The 18274-nt window shown below is 31.2% G+C and overlaps 1 protein-coding gene across 12 annotated transcripts in view; it reads left to right on the top strand.

The window, feature by feature from the left end:
* Positions 1 to 2800: 2800 nt before the first annotated feature.
* The window catches only part of LOC132300208 (uncharacterized), a 53796-nt gene continuing 38322 nt past the window's right edge, over positions 2801 to 18274 (top strand). Inside the window, exons 1-5 of one of the 12 annotated variants that reach the window (XR_009480344.1) lie at positions 2879 to 3274; positions 4185 to 4240; positions 4338 to 4707; positions 7802 to 7868; positions 8152 to 8402. Coding sequence is in view for 1 of the 12 variants with exons in the window: in XM_059797197.1 (XP_059653180.1) it covers positions 3005 to 3274; positions 4185 to 4259 (345 nt within the window). In the remaining 11 variants the exon portion in view is untranslated. The other 11 variants (XR_009480341.1, XR_009480342.1, XR_009480336.1 and 8 more) reach the window with 11 other exon arrangements.

Below are 18274 nucleotides of genomic sequence, written 5' to 3'. Positions count from 1 at the left end.
AAGCTCATAACACCACCACCAGAAGCAAGGACAGTAACTACAAGGCAATCTATGGAGACAATAGGATTAAGTTTCAATTACCTTTTTCATCAAGAATGGTGGAGCTGGAAGAGGAAGTGTTCAATAGCTTGAAATTAAATGTTAGAACATATAAGATCAAATATATAGATGATGATGGCGATCGTATTTTAATAACTCGTGACAAAGACTTACAGGATTGTATTAGTGCTTCCAATTCATTGGGCATGAATACAATCAAAATGTTCATTGAGCCAATTACCAAAATATCTCCTTCAACCTGACTAATTATGCATGTATATTCCTCTCTATGTGTTGATATCAATCTATTATCTATCCACGGTTCTAGTTCCCAAGGACATCATGAATATAAATAATCAAAATTCTCTTCAATATGCATTTATGTAAATTCTCTCTTTTCACCAAGAAATATATATGAGCAGTTTCTATGTCCTAGTTCTCACTTTGTTCTCTAGGATTGTTGCGTCTTCTACTTGTTCAGTTCTGGATTTCAAAGAGAAGGCCTTACTGGAATGTAATATGTATGTTCAAAGCCAAAGAAACAACTTCCTGTTTTGCAGATCGAATACAGTATGTTGTGTATATGTTCATGACATAAATGATACAGTTGTTTTGCCTCTACTTCTCATGGGAAATGAATACACTAGTGTACCTCAAATGATTCACTTGTTTCTTCTCTGGAGTTGGCATGTCAATCAAGTATAGAATTGGAATGTATCAAATACATTTGCAGTTCCAAATGCTCTGGTCAAAACCACAAGAACCGTTAGGCGATAAAACTCCTCCCAGAATCTACTAGTTGTACAAGCACACCATGTTCTGTTCTTGCACCTAATTTGGATGTATCAAATACATTTGCATGGTTTCTTCCACAACTTATAACTGGGTGTAAGGTGAAAGACATGACCGTGGTTGCTTCAACAAATTTGCTTTGTCAAGGTGACAAATTAAACCAGGATATCATTGACCGGAAAAGAGAGGACCTGAGTGTATGTATTTCATGTTAGGTAGTTGAACGAGTCCCACATCGGTTAGAAAATAAAGAAATGTGGGACTTATATGGGCAAGGATCATTGCGCTTAGCATGTTAACTATTTTGAATTCGATATCCACAAGCCCAACCTTCCAAAAGAATCTTGGGAACCTCCTAATCGGGTTAGATGTGGTTTCTGGCATTGATATTCTAATTTAGTTTTGGCCACCTATCACAATAGGAGGAGGAGGGAATTTCCTTGTAACATTAATTTTCTCATTTGCTTTAGTTATATGAATTTACTTATTAAACCTAACAATTATATTGTTCTCATTTTAGCTTTAATTTTTCATCAGTCAATTTGTCTCTTTCTCTATCTATTTGTCTATCTTTAAGTATAAACATATAAAATTGTTTGAAATATTATATTTCTAGCAATATTCAATGAGTTATGATAGAGAATCCGAATTCTCTATCATTTTCGATAGGCCACACCCAAACCTTCTAAATCTTTCATGAAGTTGTAATATTTTGTTGTACTATTTGTTAACTTAGTAGTTTGAAAAATCACCAATTTTTTTGTTTTCTGGAAAATCAATAACTTCTATAAAAGGAAAAGAAATTAGAAACCTACCAGAAACACAAAACAAAGGAGAGCAGTCCAAGGACAAGCTCAAATACAGTGGCGCAAACCCACAAAGCCCAAATCCCAGCCCACACATAACCCTTAAACTCCATGTTGCCGCAACAATGACGTCATCCTTGAACTTAGAGAGGTTGATTGACGTCATCCAAGTTGGTAAACTCCATAGCTGGAATGTAGTTGCCACCATAGATTGATTGTTAGGATTCCAAATGTAATAAATCATACTTTTTGGGAAAAAAGCTTCTTTCTTGTCTTTCTGTTTTTTTTTTTTACCTCCCCTCTTTTGAAAGTATTTTGTAACATGTAAAGTGATAAAGTAATAAATTATACTGAGAGCTGATATAGTCTTGTTTTCATAAATTTTTTTTTGATGGGGACAAGTTCACACAATCACAATTATAAAATAACACATAGAGAAAATTAGAATAACAAAAAGTTTATCGATGCTAAACATAAATAACATAAAATTGGAATCACATATAAAATAATGGAAAATGATAACCAACACAAAATATAAAACTTTCCAAATCTATGTGATTGGTCTGCGTCAAATAATTAAAAAGAATAAAAAAAGTTTATGTATAACAAAAAGGAAAAAAATACAAATAAAAAAAGAAAGAAAATTTGCCTTCATCCTCTTTCTTTACAAACTCGGTAACTCGTAAAAAAAGAAAGAAAAAGGTGCTGCGTTTTGGAGGTAAGACTATTGATTTTACAATTTCAAAACCCTAGGGACCTATGCTACAGATAAAAGCCCTGATTTTATGTGCAAATCTCTAGTTATGATGTTCTATAATTTTGTAAATTGTAACTGTATGTTATTTGTTTCTCTTTCTTCTTCATCACCAAAATTCTAAATTAAAATACAAAACATAATATAAATTAGTAAATCATTACTTAAGTCCTAAATGCAAAATTCAACACTTCAAAAAGATAATAAAATTTTAGATTATTTTTTTTGGAGCCATATGTAATAGAGCGCTCTCTCCAACTCTAATTACGGAGACTCTTTAATTTCGCGTCTGTGAAGAAAAAGAAAGCAAACAATCTTTTATTTTTTTTTCTTTCAATTATACTGCCTCATAACTCTTTATATTTTTTTAACATTAATGATGTGGCTTCGGAAACTTTTAATGACTTTTGGCGTTTTCTATTTGGCGTTTTCTATCATTGCTCTAAAATAATATTTGTAAATAGACCCTTTTTTTTTTTTGGCTCTTCTTCTCGCATTTCTACCTGCGGCGACCCTTTTGATAATGTGTGAACCTTCTAAGCCCCGAAGTCGACAAGAATAACCTTCTGAACCTTGGAATGGTTCACCTTCTGAAATCTGAACCTCTCGGAAAATGGTTCATCATCATTTTCCTTTTTTATATATTGATGATGATTTTATCTTTACCAGGTATTGGTGGAGATGGCAAACCCTCCCTACCATCGATCTTCATTTTGACAACCGTGTTGCTGAAAAATATCGATCAGACGATCTCGACGATGATAAAGAAGAACAAACCCTCAACAATTCCAAGGAAGATATAGCCAGTGCAGTGTCTTTCCGGCGCAGATCTCGAAAAACCAGATTTGGGCGTTTTGGTCCGAGCCCACTCTCTCTGCTTCCAGTAAGCGTCTTCTCTCTCCGTTAATTTCTCACTTCATTTCTTGTTGTTATTGTTTTCTATTAACAGAAAAAATATCAATCTATTTGCCGTGGAGATTTAATTAAGGAAAGAAATTCAATCGCTAGGTTACTGGAAAACCCCTATATATATTTATATAATAATAATAATAATAATAAGATTCTTCCAGCAAATTACATGAATTTCAACATTGTAGAGTACTCACAAACCCACCATCAATCAAGGGATTACATAGGAGTGCGATTGTACACCACTTCAATTGGATGATGTTTTAATTCAGTTTTGGGCACCCATAAGAACAGTACAAGGGTGTTTACAGCTTGTAACTTCAGACCAACCTTTTGGTCTTACTCATCTTGATGAAGGACTACTCAAGTGTAGGAAGAACTGATTGGAATATAAATTTAATGTGAATGGGGATGAATAAAAACACCTTGGAATCCTTGGCGTTGCGTTCAGCCAAAAAATGGCGTTAGTGTATTCCACATTAAATTTATATTCCAAACAGTGCTTCCTATAAGTGTATTGCAAAGAGTATCCACAGCCCAACTTCGCTCTAACTTATCGTATTTCGGCTTCTTCTACTTTCCCAGTGATTCACACCTCTTTCAAGGAATGCCTCGGAGTTCTTGAGTTTGTAATTAGTACAGATTTCAGAGCTTTAAATAATATGCGTGATTGGTTTGGTTGAAACCCCTAATTTTTATTTATATTCTTCTAATTAATTATTAATTTGAATTAATTATTACTTTGATGAGAAGATGATATATGAATGCATCATATTTGTAGAAGATATATATATATATATATATATATATATATATATATATATATATATTAATTTTCCTTTTCATTAAATTTAACATTACAAAATTATTCACTTCTCCTTTAGGATGTAGATCTGAAAGGTTCTCTCTGTGAATTTTCAAATCGCTTGGCAAGTTACAGGTGTAATATGCAAATGTGACTTATATATGGTGTTCTTTTTTCCTTATTTTTATGTTTTTGGTACTATTTTCTCATTAACAAATGTCTATATTAACAGATGAAATCTGTAAAGGGTTGATGAAGGACTGCTCATGTATGGGAAGCACTGATTGTAATATAAATTTAATGTGGATGAGGATGGGATGAAGAACACCACCTTGGAATCCTTGGCTGTTTGTTCAGCCAAAAATGGCACAGAGTGTATTCCACATTAAATTTATATTGCAAACAGTGCTTCCTTTAAGTGTATTGCAAAGAGTACCCACAGTGCAATTTCGCTCTAGCTTGTGGCATTTCGGCTTCTTTTGCTTTCCCAGTGTTTCACAACTCTTTCCAGGAAATGCCTTGGAGTACTTGAGTTTGTAACTAGTACAGATTTCAGAGCTTTAAACAATAGGCGTGATTGGTTTTTGAGGCATGCGGTCAAGGTTTGTCAAAACCCCAAATTTTTACTTATATTCTTCTAATTAATTTCATAAGAAGATGGTATGATTGCTATCATATTTGTAGATGATATATATATATATATATATGAAATTTTATTTTCATTAAATTAACCTTACAAAATTGTTCACTTCTCTTCACTTGCTGGATGTAGATCTGAAAGGTTCTCTCTGTGAATTTTCAATTCGTTTGGCAAGTTACAGGTGTAATATGCAGATGTGATTTATATATGGTGTTCTTTTTTCCTTATTTATATGTTTTAAGTACTATATTCTCATTAACAAATGTCTATACCACACCACACTTAGCAATCCAGATTCTCTATGAAGGTTATCAAAATGCACTTGGATGAAATCTGTAAAGGGTTGAAAGTGGTGTGCAGAACTGACAAGTTACCTTTGGCTCACACGGGGACTCTGTGCGGCCATTACTGTGCCTGTAAGGGACAAGTCTTGCACCTTCAAAGGTCATCCTATGTTGGAGATGATAATAATCTTCTAGTGAAATTCTTAGGAATCTGTTGGCAGAATGACTTACAAAAGGGGCTGGGAGTTTTTGCTTTTTAAGGGTTTTCATGCCAAATGCATGTTGTTTAACTGTCCAGATCATATATAGATATAAATCTTTTGTTTTGGTTATTGATTATTTTTTTAATCGTTATGATTTGCAATATATAGAAGAACATTGCCCTCTTTTTGGTGTCTAGAAGTTGCACTGTGTTCATGATATAATCTAAGAATAGAGGATTTTATCACAGCGGCTTACTTTCTGTGGTTTGTCAAATTGTTGCTTAATTTAGCACTTTCTATATCCAAGCTCCCACTTTGTTCTCTAGGATTGCCAAGTCTTCTACTGTTTTAGTTGAAAGAACATTTTTATTTGAAAGAGAAGACCTTGTTGAAATGTAATATGTATGTTCAAAGGGAAAGAAGCAACTTCCGTTTTTGTAGGATACAGCCCATTTTGTGTGTGTTGCCATGACATAAATGATCCAATTGTTTTGGCCTCGACTTCTCGTGGGATATGAATCCACTATACCCCAAATGATTTATTTGTTTCTTCTATATGGAGTTGGCATGTCAATCAAGTAGAGAATTGAAATGTATCAGCGGTTCCAGATGCTCTTGTTACGACTGCAACAATCATTAGGCAACCGAACAACTCTGAGAATCCACTAGTTGTACAAGCTCACACTATGTCCTGTTCCTATACCTAACTGAACAAGCATGGTTTCTTCCACAACTAAGTACTGGGCCTAAGGTGAAAGACATGATCATGAAGGCTACGTACAGAGAAAATATTGTAAGGCTTCTACTTTATTTTAATTCTAGTTGCTTCAATAAATTTACTTTGTCAAGGTGACTAATTAAACCAGTCATGTTGAAATAATGCTAGTATAATTCCGTTTAGTCTGGGGATATTGTTGACTGAGAAGAGAGGAACTGAGTGTCTCTCCCAAGAGGTCAGGCATTGGAATTTGAGGAAGTTCCCAATCCTGATTGACTGATCGCGCGCGCACACACACACACACACACACACACACACACACACACACACCATGTATTATGAGGAAAAAATGTGTAGACATGATGTTTATATTCTTCCCTTTGACACAAGTTTTTTTCTTTTCTTAATTGGTGTTCTATTAAAGAAAGATCAAGCATTACAGCGCACAGAGGGCATACCCTCAAAGAAGAAGTAAATAAATTCCCCTCCAATAATGAGAAGGCCCATTTCCAGTACATCTAAAAGTTTATATTTCAATTTTCAGTATAGCAAAGTCATATTTGATTGTGACCAAAAACAATTGTGGGGAAGATGAGGTACTGACTATATTAATGAGGAACAACCATGTGAAAGTTGAATTAATATTCATTTTCTTCGAGTTCAAACATAAGTTTCATTACTCTTGGTGCTTTGTAGAGAGCTACGATCTTATTGGTAATGAATATTCATTTGCTTCGAGTTCAAACATAAGTTTCACTACTCCTGGAGTATTGTTGAGAGCTACGATCTTGTCACTTACTGATATGCATGCGTTGTGGCATTAATAAAAAAAGGTGTCATTGTGGAGCATGGTTGATCATATGATTGATTTGTGAATTAGAAGAGAGGGCAGAAAATAGGGAGTGTGCAATTAGAAGGAATGACATTGCCCCATGCTATGTATAATGATTATAGAAATAGATGGACTTTGTAAAGATCTTTGTGGTTTCTTCATTCCTCCCTTTTGATTGCACTGAAACTTAAATAGTAAAATCTTTTGTTTTAAGACCTGATATTTTGTTTGTTCAGTTAATTTTTTTGTTGTAGAAATTACTTAGTTTGGGTTTGAGATTAGTTGTTTGTGTATCATATATGAAGATATCATATAGTATCATTTTTCTGTCCTTTTTTTACTTTTGATTTGGTGATATTACTGAAATTTAATAAACAAATTTACTTAAATGCAACTATAAAATAATTTGCGTAGTTACAGCTAACAGCATATTTGATGGTTGTCTGAATCTTATTTTCACTGTGTCGTATATTTGTTGAATTTAGCTTCTTCTTCGTTGACTTTAGTTGAAATGTTAAATGTTCTGATTGAGCTGCCTGGTAAAAGTACTGGTGACAGAAACTTGGTGTTGTCCATCTTTTTCGCTAAAAGATCCTTGTTTGCTAAAATACTATTTCACTCTAAACTGTTCCCCTGTTAGTTTGAAATTGTTTGGCTATAGAACGCCAATTGTTTCAATTGGCTGTTGAATAAAATAAACTGAAATTTGGTGGCAATTTCAAACAATGCTATGTTGGTGAGTATGTGGCCTTACAAATACGTGAATGCCAGCAATCTGCTCTTAAACTTGATTTTTTTTTTTTTTTTCCCCCACAAGTTGCTTTGTGAGTTTATTGAGATGTGCTTCACTAAAATGCTCCTTGAGGTTATTTTATTGCATCTTTCCATCTCAAATGATGGGGTTGATGGATACAGAAGCTTGAAGGTCCCAAAGACGCCTGCCTGAGCGTTTTGTTCTGTTAACATACTGAGAATTAATTTTTCATTGATATCTTCTTGTTCAATATTTCAAAATGCAGGGAAACGGAAAAGCATTTTGTGCTCGTGGTTGTGTTAGGGCTGCAATTTATACCATAAGTACTGCAGGTAAATGTTACCCTGTTAGCTACTACGGAGTATATTTTTATGGCTTTGAAAGCATCTCGATTTCATAATTTGCCTAAACACGCATGATAAGGAAAACATAACCATGATTTTGAATACTTGTGAAAGTGATTCTTTAAAATAGTAAATGCATGCAGAAAATTGTTCTGCTTAATTCGACATTTCAAGAAACATAAAAATGTATACAGCTCACCTGGATTACTTTACTAAAATGGACCAGGGCACTGGTGGAGCTTTACCGCAGAGTTTTTTTCTTTTCTTCTAGATGGTGCGTCTCTGGATAATAAATGCTGGAAGAGGAGGTGTGCGGGAGGCTGGAAGTTATACGATCAAACGTAAAGAATGCGACGATCAGATCTTGATAGCCTCCAACGAGGACATTGTATTGCCATGCTCTTCTTTTTTTCCTTGTATCTTCCCTTTCTAATATTTTGTAAACTGGAAAGTTTGAAACACCACCATTGTTATTGGAGCTATATATAAAAAAATAAAAAAATACTAAAAAACCTTTTCATATTCTGATTCCATGAAAATAGAGTAAATAAATTAATAAAATGTGATTTATTTATTCAGGCTAACAATTCCAGTTTATTACACAAACGCAATTAGTTATTTAGGGGAACGCTTCAACAATTACCCCCACACAAAATCGTGTCATGTTGAAAACATCCTAAAATAGGAAATTCAGATTGGGCTTGGGTTCAAACTTTTTGTCCTGAGCCCATCTGGGTTGGGCTTAGGGTAGAAAGCTCCCGAACTCAACCCAACCAACCCGAAATACATATTACTCCATTCAACTTACTGAACCCCAAATTACAGAACCCTAAATTACAGAAGTGAGAGAACCTGACAAGATCGCCATTTCATTGAGAATCCTAAGCCGTCACTTACGCCAACATCTGGCCAATTCTAGTTTTGGATTTTAAAATCGTGTCCGGGTTGGCAGGTAAAAACCCGCAGTTGGTTCGAGTTTGGAGCAACCCAAACTACCCAAATTCAGGTTGAGGTTGCACCCGGGTTGGGGCTATCCAAATTTCACCCTAGCTATTTCAGTCTTAAAATTAATTGATTTTGTTTTAAAAAGTATTTTATATATTGATTGGACTTTATTTTTCTTTGAATTCCTTACCAGGAACACTTTAATAATCTCACATTAAAATTTAATAGAGACTAGATGATGTTCTCAAGGGCGGGCGAATTTGGCCCAATTTTGAAGGACTGACAGCGAGGTTTATACATTGGACAGGAGTAGATATATTGTGATGTATTATGCATGGGGATGTCAACGGACGGAGTTGGGACGGGTTTAGCTAAATCTTTTTCCGTCTTGTTAAAAATTTTATCATACCAACTCTGGCCCTACTTCGGAACTGATTTGTAATTATTATATCATCTCCATCCTTATTTCTGTAGACAAAGTATCGACTCTGCCCCATTTACTCAGTTTAATTGCGAGGCGCAATAGGGTAGGTCGGGTTATGCCACTTTTATTATGCAGTAAAAAACAAAAAAAAAAAAAACTAGCTCAATGTGTTCAAATTGGGCTAATAAATAAATTAACCTAACTTTTAAATTACTAAATAATAAATATTAATATATTAACGAGCACTTCCAATAAAGTAACAAGAGTCTTTAAAATATTAAATATATATATATATATATATATATATATATATATATATATATATATATAAAAATTAAAAGGAACATATATAATTGGGGGGGAGTCGGGGTGGGTTCATCACTAAATCCGCTCCCGCCCCAAACTTGCTTTTTGATTTTTAATTATTTTACTATATTCATTCCAAACTCATTTAGGGGAACACCAAATCCACCCCATTAAGAATGAGGGTTGGGCAAAAACCTGCAGGTCGGAGGAAATTGCCATCCCTAATTATGCTTATACAGAATATATATATATATATATATATATATATATATATATATATATATAAAAATTAAAAGGAACATATATAATTGGGGAGGAGTCGGGGTGATTTCATCACTAAATCCGCCCCCGCCCCAAACCTGCTTTCAGATTTTTAATTATTTTACTATATTCATCCCATACTCATTTAGGGGAACACCAAATCCACCCCATTAAGAATGAGGGTTGGGCGAAAACCTGCGGGTCGGAGAAAATTGCCATCCCTAATTATGCTTATACATATAATTTCTGTTGATCTTTTCACGGCAATTATGCGCATATCAACAAAATTAAGTACTTCATTTATTTTTTGGTGTTCAGAAATAATCTTGCTTATATAGCAGTTCTAAACTCTAGAGTTTCTATTAATTTGCACAGTTCTAAAAGTGATCCACATACATATCTTACAACTAAGCAATTTATTTTTTTTATTTTAATAATTACTACTACTACTACTATTTATTTATTTATTATTATTATTATTTAAACTATTTTTTGATAATTTATGAGCTTGCCAAAACTATTTATAGGCATATGAATCTATCAAGCAATAATCAAACAATTTATTTTTGTTATTTTTTTTTTTGGGTATATTATTATTACTACTATTACTATTATTATTATTAGTTATTATTAATATTGTTTATTATTATAGGCAAAATTATAAAAAAAAAAAAACCCATTGAACTATTAGTTAGTTGCGAGATGCCCCTGAATGGTATTCTGTGTATTGTACATTTATGATATTTTATAACTTTTATATAAATTAATAAGGGGAGTATTTTGATAATTTTGACCTTTTGGACGCATGAAAATGAAGTTAGATGATTGAAAGGGGGTGATTTGCAACTTTTGAATAGTTTTGAGTTTGATTTACAACTCAAAATAGTTCAAATTTATTTATTTATTTGTTTTCACTCTCTCGATGATTTTTACCAATTTTGCTTGTAAGTGTTTTAGTCTTTGCTCTTCTTTGTAAAGAAAACATAAAAGTCAAAGAAAATAAAATTTTGAACAACCCCAGCAACCTGAATCTCGGGCTGGTCAACCTGCCCGAGTCCCTCTCCTACGTAATAATAATAGTAGTTGCTTAAATAATGAAGTTCCGAGAGGACATAAACGGTACAATCCAACCCCATCCACCATCTCTATTGACTAATTGGAGAGAGCAACTGATGCTTATATAAATTAATATTTAAAACACTATCATATTCAGAAGTACATAAATTCATATTTACAATGAAACTTCTCCATTGATTTCACCATGTAAATTTAATAACTGACCATTTCATATGTCAGATGGTGGTGTTCCTGGTCATCACTATAGCCATTCGTCATTGACAAAACATCACATACAAAATTTGAAAAAAGAAATGGGCATGCACCAAAGTCAGATTCTCTTGTATGCACTATTTTAACTAAATTAAAAATAATAATAATTAAAAAATGAGTTACCATACACATCAAAATACAATTCATGATCCTTATTTTGAATCTACATAGGCAGTGATGTAATTTTTTCTAATTAAAAAGTCACAATCAGCCATAATGAATGATATTACAATTTTATTTGTCAAAATTCATCACAACCCACTCTTGTTCACTTCACTCTCTCTCTTTCATGCAAATTCGCTCTTTTCGTCTCTCCTTTCTCTCCCTTTCTCCATTCTCTCTCCTAAAAATTTATTTTTAAATTATACGTGACTGTCAAATCACATACCATATCATTATATGAAAATTATTCAAAATATTTATCATTTCTCAAGACTCACATATGTAATTGAAAAAAATAAATAACAAAACAACCAACTAAAAACCCAAAAACAGGAGCAGTCATTTTAATATCTACATATCTACTCTTCCTCTAGGACTTACCCACCAGTATTGTCATCATTATTGGCTAATTATTTTAAAATTAGGATGAAAGAGCACCACCCCACTTCCTCTTTCATCCTAATTTTGACTTTTTTATATTTAAAGTCTGTCTCGAGTATTCATATCTTGGTGAAAGTTTTTAATACATGTTTAGTTTGTTTGAACATAAAATATTTATTATTATTATTAATTGGTCCAATTGTTTTTATATCATTAATAATAATTATTTTACAAAAAATATAAAAAATAATCAATTGATTTTAAAAAATAATAATAATCAGAAAATCAAAACAAGTATCTCTATCATCGAATGCAACAAGTGAGTTTTTTTTTTTTTTTTTTTTCTTTGTTTTACGTATTATTTTTTAAGGTTTAAGAAAGTAATACTACATGTTAATCACTAACCAATAATGATGACAAAAAAATATAATAATAAAAGCAAATTGAAGAAACAAAAAATAAGAAATTGTATGATTGTTGTTAAGGAAGAGATTGGCCTCGTGCCTTTCACCCCATAATAAGTATTAGGTTTATTGACTCTTCTCTTAAGAGTTATTTTGTTTCGAGTCACTATAGTACATATAAAAGTGTTTGCACCATAAAAATAATTTTTTATTTTCAGCCACATAGTGCAAATTAATTGGTTAATTGGCGAATCATCTAGGGGATCTGATAGTGTGTATTAACTTGATGTAATGAAGACACTTGGCACAAGGTGATTATAAAAAGAAAGAGACAACAATTGGGAATTAGTGCTTATGAAGCCCAATTTTAAGACACGAAGCTATGATGATTGCCAAGTCCCTCTCTCGTCACGGTGCATCTCAAAATAGCATACTGGGTACTGGGATTTAAAGGCATCAATTCGTCCCTGTCTTGCAACTGTATTTTCAGGTACTCACCCTTTCTTTCTCTCTTTCCCTCTTCATAAACCCTAACTCTCTCTCTCTAAAAATCACACTGATCTCTGCATATCATATCATTATATTGGAAAAGACAAATCATTTAGAATCAAAAATTCAACATATAAATTTTGTCTGCTAATTTTTCCTTTTTAATTTTCACGCTATTTTGGAAAGAAAATTCGGTTTTTCCGTATAAACCTCTTTTTTTGTTGTAGAGGAGAGGATAAGAAACCAAATTTTGGGTTATTCTAATCTAAATTTAATTTCCTCCCATGGATCAATTTACAATGTATAATATTCACACGGAAAATAAAGCAAATATAGATAATTGATAATCCATGAAGTAAATTAATATGTGGAATGTGAATAATTTATATTTAAGTAAGACAACTTTATATTATATATATGACCAACGATCATTCATTAGATTCTCATTTATTTATTTATTTTTATTTCAAAATATATATATATATATATATATATATATATATATATTAGTTGTCATATGTTTATCATCGTCATGTTTTATGCAATTGCAGTAACAAAACTCATGCAACTTGAGTGTAGTGAGAATTAGAGAAATTAGGTAATTAATAATTAGCACTTGTACATGCGAAGATTTGTCCTAATATCATAGAACTAGATATTAAACAAAACTAAACTTAACAAAGCTAAAATTAGAATTAACCTTCAATTTGATTGCTGGTAAAACGTGGGAAGAGAAAACAAAATTAAAATCTGAATCAATTGGAATTTCATTGTTTAATACCTTTGAGAATTAGCATATCTTAATTCACACTTCTGGCTTGAATTGAGTGAAGCTATTCAAATACTGGTTACCCAATCGACATCAGAATGAAATTTTTAATTCCTTTTCCCCTCTATTTTCTCGACAAACAAACGTAGTAAAAGTATTCAGTTATAGATTAGCCTAAATTATTAAAGAACGCAACACATAACTTAAAAAAAAACTAGTACCTTCACCAAAAATGAAGTTCCATAAATTTCTAACTGATTTTTCCTTTTTAATTTTCACGTTATTTCGGAAAGAAAACTCGGTTCTTCCATATAAACCTCTTTTTTGTTGTCGAGAAGGCAGAGGAGAAAGATAGGAAACCAAAATTTGGGTTCTTCTTAGATCCATTTACTTACCCCCATAATTGAACACCTTTAACAAAAAGTAGTTGATGAAGTGGGGTTTTGTAGCTAAAAAGAATTCAATTTTGATTATGGCTAACAATATAGTCAAAGCAAGTTATTTAAATTTTTAGCTAGCATTTAAAAATTGTAATTGTATCATATCATTTAAGAACACAATTGAATTTGTTGATTGTGTTATTAATTATGACCTGAAAGAGCTTTGAATTGAAACAAAGTTTTGGTATCCTAATGGTTTTAGGATTTAAATGTCATGATTTGAACTTTAAAGGTAAGATAGCTCTTATCATTTTTGTTTTTTTTTTTTTTTTCATTTTTTTTTTCTCCAATTTTCAAATGGATAGTCCATTAGGTGAAGGAGGCCATAAACCCCTTTGTTGTATTATGCTTGGGATAGTGTAATGAAAGTTGAGATTTCTTCATATATATGTGTTTTTGTAAACAATAAACAGACACACAAACAAATAGACATGTAAACAAGAGGTTTCATGCATTCTCTAAGACACTTTGTTATCTTATTGTAATCATAATTGGCTATTTATTGATGGTAATACATATTTTATTTTTATTTATTGTGTTTTTTTTAAATGGAACCCATTGATCTAAACTCTTGAAGTTCTAGTTGAGAAGACATATATGGCGTTGTTTTTGTATCTGCCAGGCCTTTGCTCACCCCCCCCCCCCCCCTCCCCCAAACACATAATTTTGTAGATGAAGTAGACGGTATAGTGGGTAAGTGAAATAAAAATGCTCTCTATTCATTTTTATAAAGAATTCTGTATCATAATTTTTACTTTATTTCTTTAGCTAGTGTCCCAAATATTGAAACTGTTGAAATGGGACTGGATTACTTGTTGCTATCGACATTTGTACTTTTAATTCCAGGGATACTAAAAATATAATATCTGTTTACCTGCAGCTTCACCTTTGGGATAAGCTCTAAAACGATAAAAGATTTTTGCTTTATAACTATTTTTAAGGATTTTTTTTTTAATCTGTATTTTTGATTTATGTTAAGAAAATTTATTTAATTTTCTGTATTGATTTGCAGGTTTTTGAGATCATTCCTTCATTGATTAGACATTTTGGAATTAATAAATGTGCTTGGACTTATATGGGATGACTTACTGCTGTTCTCCTCATTTTCTTAGTATTGCACTCATTACTGTTAATGGTTGCGAAAATTTCAATGTGATGAATTTTTAGTTTTTAGTTCATTTGAATGTGTTACTTTTGATGGAATGGGAACTAACTGATGTAACTGAATATTGATATTGTATGGAAGCACATTTCAATGTGAAGAATTTTTAGTTTTTAGTTCATTTGAATGTGTTACTTTTGATGGAATCTCTGCCCATTGTAAAGAGTAATCAAAGTAGTTTTGGCAAGTCTTAAAATATGTGAGAAATTTAAAATTCTTAAAGCCATATACATACAATTAATTGTCTAATATGCCTTTTAATCTTGGTATCAACACTTTTTAATCTTTTACTTAACACCTTTTAATCTTGTTCTTAACACCTTATAATCTTATTCTCAACACCTTAAATATTATTTTCAATACTTTTAATCTCTAGCTCAACACTTTTTAATCTCTAACTCAATACCTTTTAATCTTATTCTCAACATATTTTAATCTTTTTTTTCAACACCTTTAATCTTGTTCTCAACATTTTTTAATCTTTTTTCTCAACACCTTTAATCTTTTTTTTCTCTAACACATTTAATCTTATTCTCAACATTTTTTAATCGTTTTATCAACACCTTTAATTTAATATTACTCTCAACAAATTTGATCTTAATTTCAACACTTTTTAATCTTTTTCTCAACACTTTAAATCTTGTTCTCAACACTTTTTAATCTTATTCTTCACACTTTTTAATCTTTTTATCAACACCTTTAATTTAATTTTATTTTCAACACCTTTCATCTTATTTTCAACACTTTTTAATCTTTTTCTCAACACTTTTTAATCCATAACTCAACACATTTTAATCTTATTCTCAACACTTTTTAATCTCTACCTCAACACCAATTAATATTATTCTCAACACCTTTTAATCTTATTCTCAACACCTTAAATCTTTTCCTCAATCTCTAACTCAACACTTTTTAATCTTATTCAACACCTTTTAATCTTTTTCAACACCTTTTGTTATCAACATTTTTTAATCTTTAGCTCAACACCTTGTAATCTTGTTCTCAACAACTTATAATCTTATTCTCAATACCTTAAATCTTATTCTCAACACTTTTAATCTTTAATTCAACACTTTTAAATTTCTAACTTAATACCTTTTAATCTTATTATCAACACCTTTTAATCTTATTCGTAACACTTTTTAGTCATTTTTCTCAACACCTTTAATCTTGTTCTCAACATTTTTTAATCTTTTTTCTCTAACACCTTTAACATTTTTTTCTCAACACATTTAATCTTTTTCTCAATACTTTTTAATCATTTTATCAACACCTTTAATTTAATATTACTCTCAACACATTTGAACTTGTTCTCAACACTTTTTAATCTTTTTCTCAATACTTTAAATCTTGTTCTCAACACTTTTAAATCTTGTACTTCACACTTTTTCATCTTTTTATCAACACCTTTAATTTAATCTCATTCTCAACATCTTTGATCTTATTCTCAACACTTTTTAATCTTATTTTTCAATACTTTTTAATCTCTAACTCAACACCTTTTAATCTTATTCTCAACACTTTTTAATCTCACTTAACACCTTTTAATCTTATTCTCAACACCTTTTAATCTTATTCTCAATACCTTAAATCTTATTCTCAATACTTTTAATCTTGTTCTCAACACTTTTTAATCTTGTTTTCAACAACTTTTAAACTCTAACTCAAAACCTTTTAATGTTATTTTCAACACTTTTACTCTTGTTCTCAACACTTTTAATCTTGTTTTCAACAACTTTTTAATCTTATTCCCAATACTTTTAATCTTGTTTTCAACACTTTTTAATATTGTTCTTAACAACTTTTAATTTTGTTCTCAATACTTTTTAATCTTGTTCTCAACAACTTTTAATACTATTCTCAACATTTTTAATTTTTTTTTCAACACTTTTTAATCTTGAACTCAACACTTTTTAATCTTATTCTCAACACCTTAAATTTTTTTCTCTACACTTTTAATCTCTAACTCAACACTTTTTAATCTCTAACTCAATACCTTTTAATTTTATTATCAACACCTTTTAATCTTGTTCTTAACACTTTTTAATCTTATTTTTCACACTTTTTAATCTTATTCTCAACACTTTTTAATCTTGTTCTCAACTATTTAAATCTCGTTCTCAACACTTTTAATCTCGTTCTCAACACTTTTTAATCTTATTCTCAACAACTTTTAATCTTATTCTCAAAACTTTTAATCTTATTATCAACACTTTATATTATCTAGCTCAAAACTTTTTAATTCTTATTCTCAACACCTTAAATCTTATTCTCAACACTTTATAATATCTAGCTCAAAACTTTTTAATTCTTATTCTCAACACCTTAAATCTTATTCTCAACACTTTTAATCTTATTCTCAACACCTTAAGTCTTATTCTCAACACTTTTTAATCTCTAGCTCAACACCTTTAAAAACAATTTCTTTTTTCACTACAGCATGGGTACAACACGATCCGTTTATAGCAGAGGATCCTAGTCCGTGATCCAAACCTTCTTTTTTATGGACTGGGATCCTCTGTTCTAAACGGGTAGTGTTGTACCCATGCTGTAGTGAAAAAAGAAATCATTTTTAAATTGGTACGTATAGAGTCCAACGGAAAAATGAACGACGTTAAATAAAAAAAAAAATAGAAAGTAAAAAAGATAAAGGAAAAAAGGAAAATAAAATATCCTTTCTGTCGCATCCCTACCAAAAAAACAAAAAAAAAAAAAAAAAAGGAAAACAAACTTCAGAGCCTCCCTCCCTCGTCACCGTACGCCATTTCCCTCTCTCGTCACGGTGTATCTCAAAATAGCATACTGGATATTGGATTTTTCAGGCATCGATTCGTCCCTGTCTTGTGGCTGTATTTTCAGGTACTCACCATTTCTTTCCCTCTTTTTCTCTTTATAAACCCTAACTCTCTCTCTAAAAATCACACTTATTTCTGCACAGTATATCATTATACTGGAAAAGAAAAATCATTTAGAATCAAAAATTCAACATATAAATTTTGTATGCTGATTTTTCCTTTCTAATTTTCACATTATTTCAGAAAGAAAACTCGGTTCTTCCATATAAACATCTTTTTTTGTTTTCGAGAAGGCAGAGAGGAGAAGGATAGGAAACGAAATTTTGGGTTATTCTAATCTAAATTTAATTTCCTCCCATATATCAATTTACCATGTATAATATTAAAATAAAGCAAATATAGATAATTGATAATCCATAAAGTAAATTAATAAGTGAAATATGAATAATTTATATTTAAGTAAGACAACTTTATATTATATATATGACTAACGATCATTCACAAATTATGACGACTCCATTTAGATT

This window comes from Cornus florida, unplaced genomic scaffold (assembly GCF_030987335.1).
Source record: "Cornus florida cultivar Cherokee Brave unplaced genomic scaffold, ASM3098733v1 CherokeeBrave_3.0.0_Hap2_Chr03, whole genome shotgun sequence".
In the NCBI taxonomy this organism is placed as follows: domain Eukaryota; kingdom Viridiplantae; phylum Streptophyta; class Magnoliopsida; order Cornales; family Cornaceae; genus Cornus; species Cornus florida.
The sequence above is the reverse complement of the archived record's forward strand: the minus strand, read 5'-3'. Positions and strand labels throughout refer to the sequence as shown.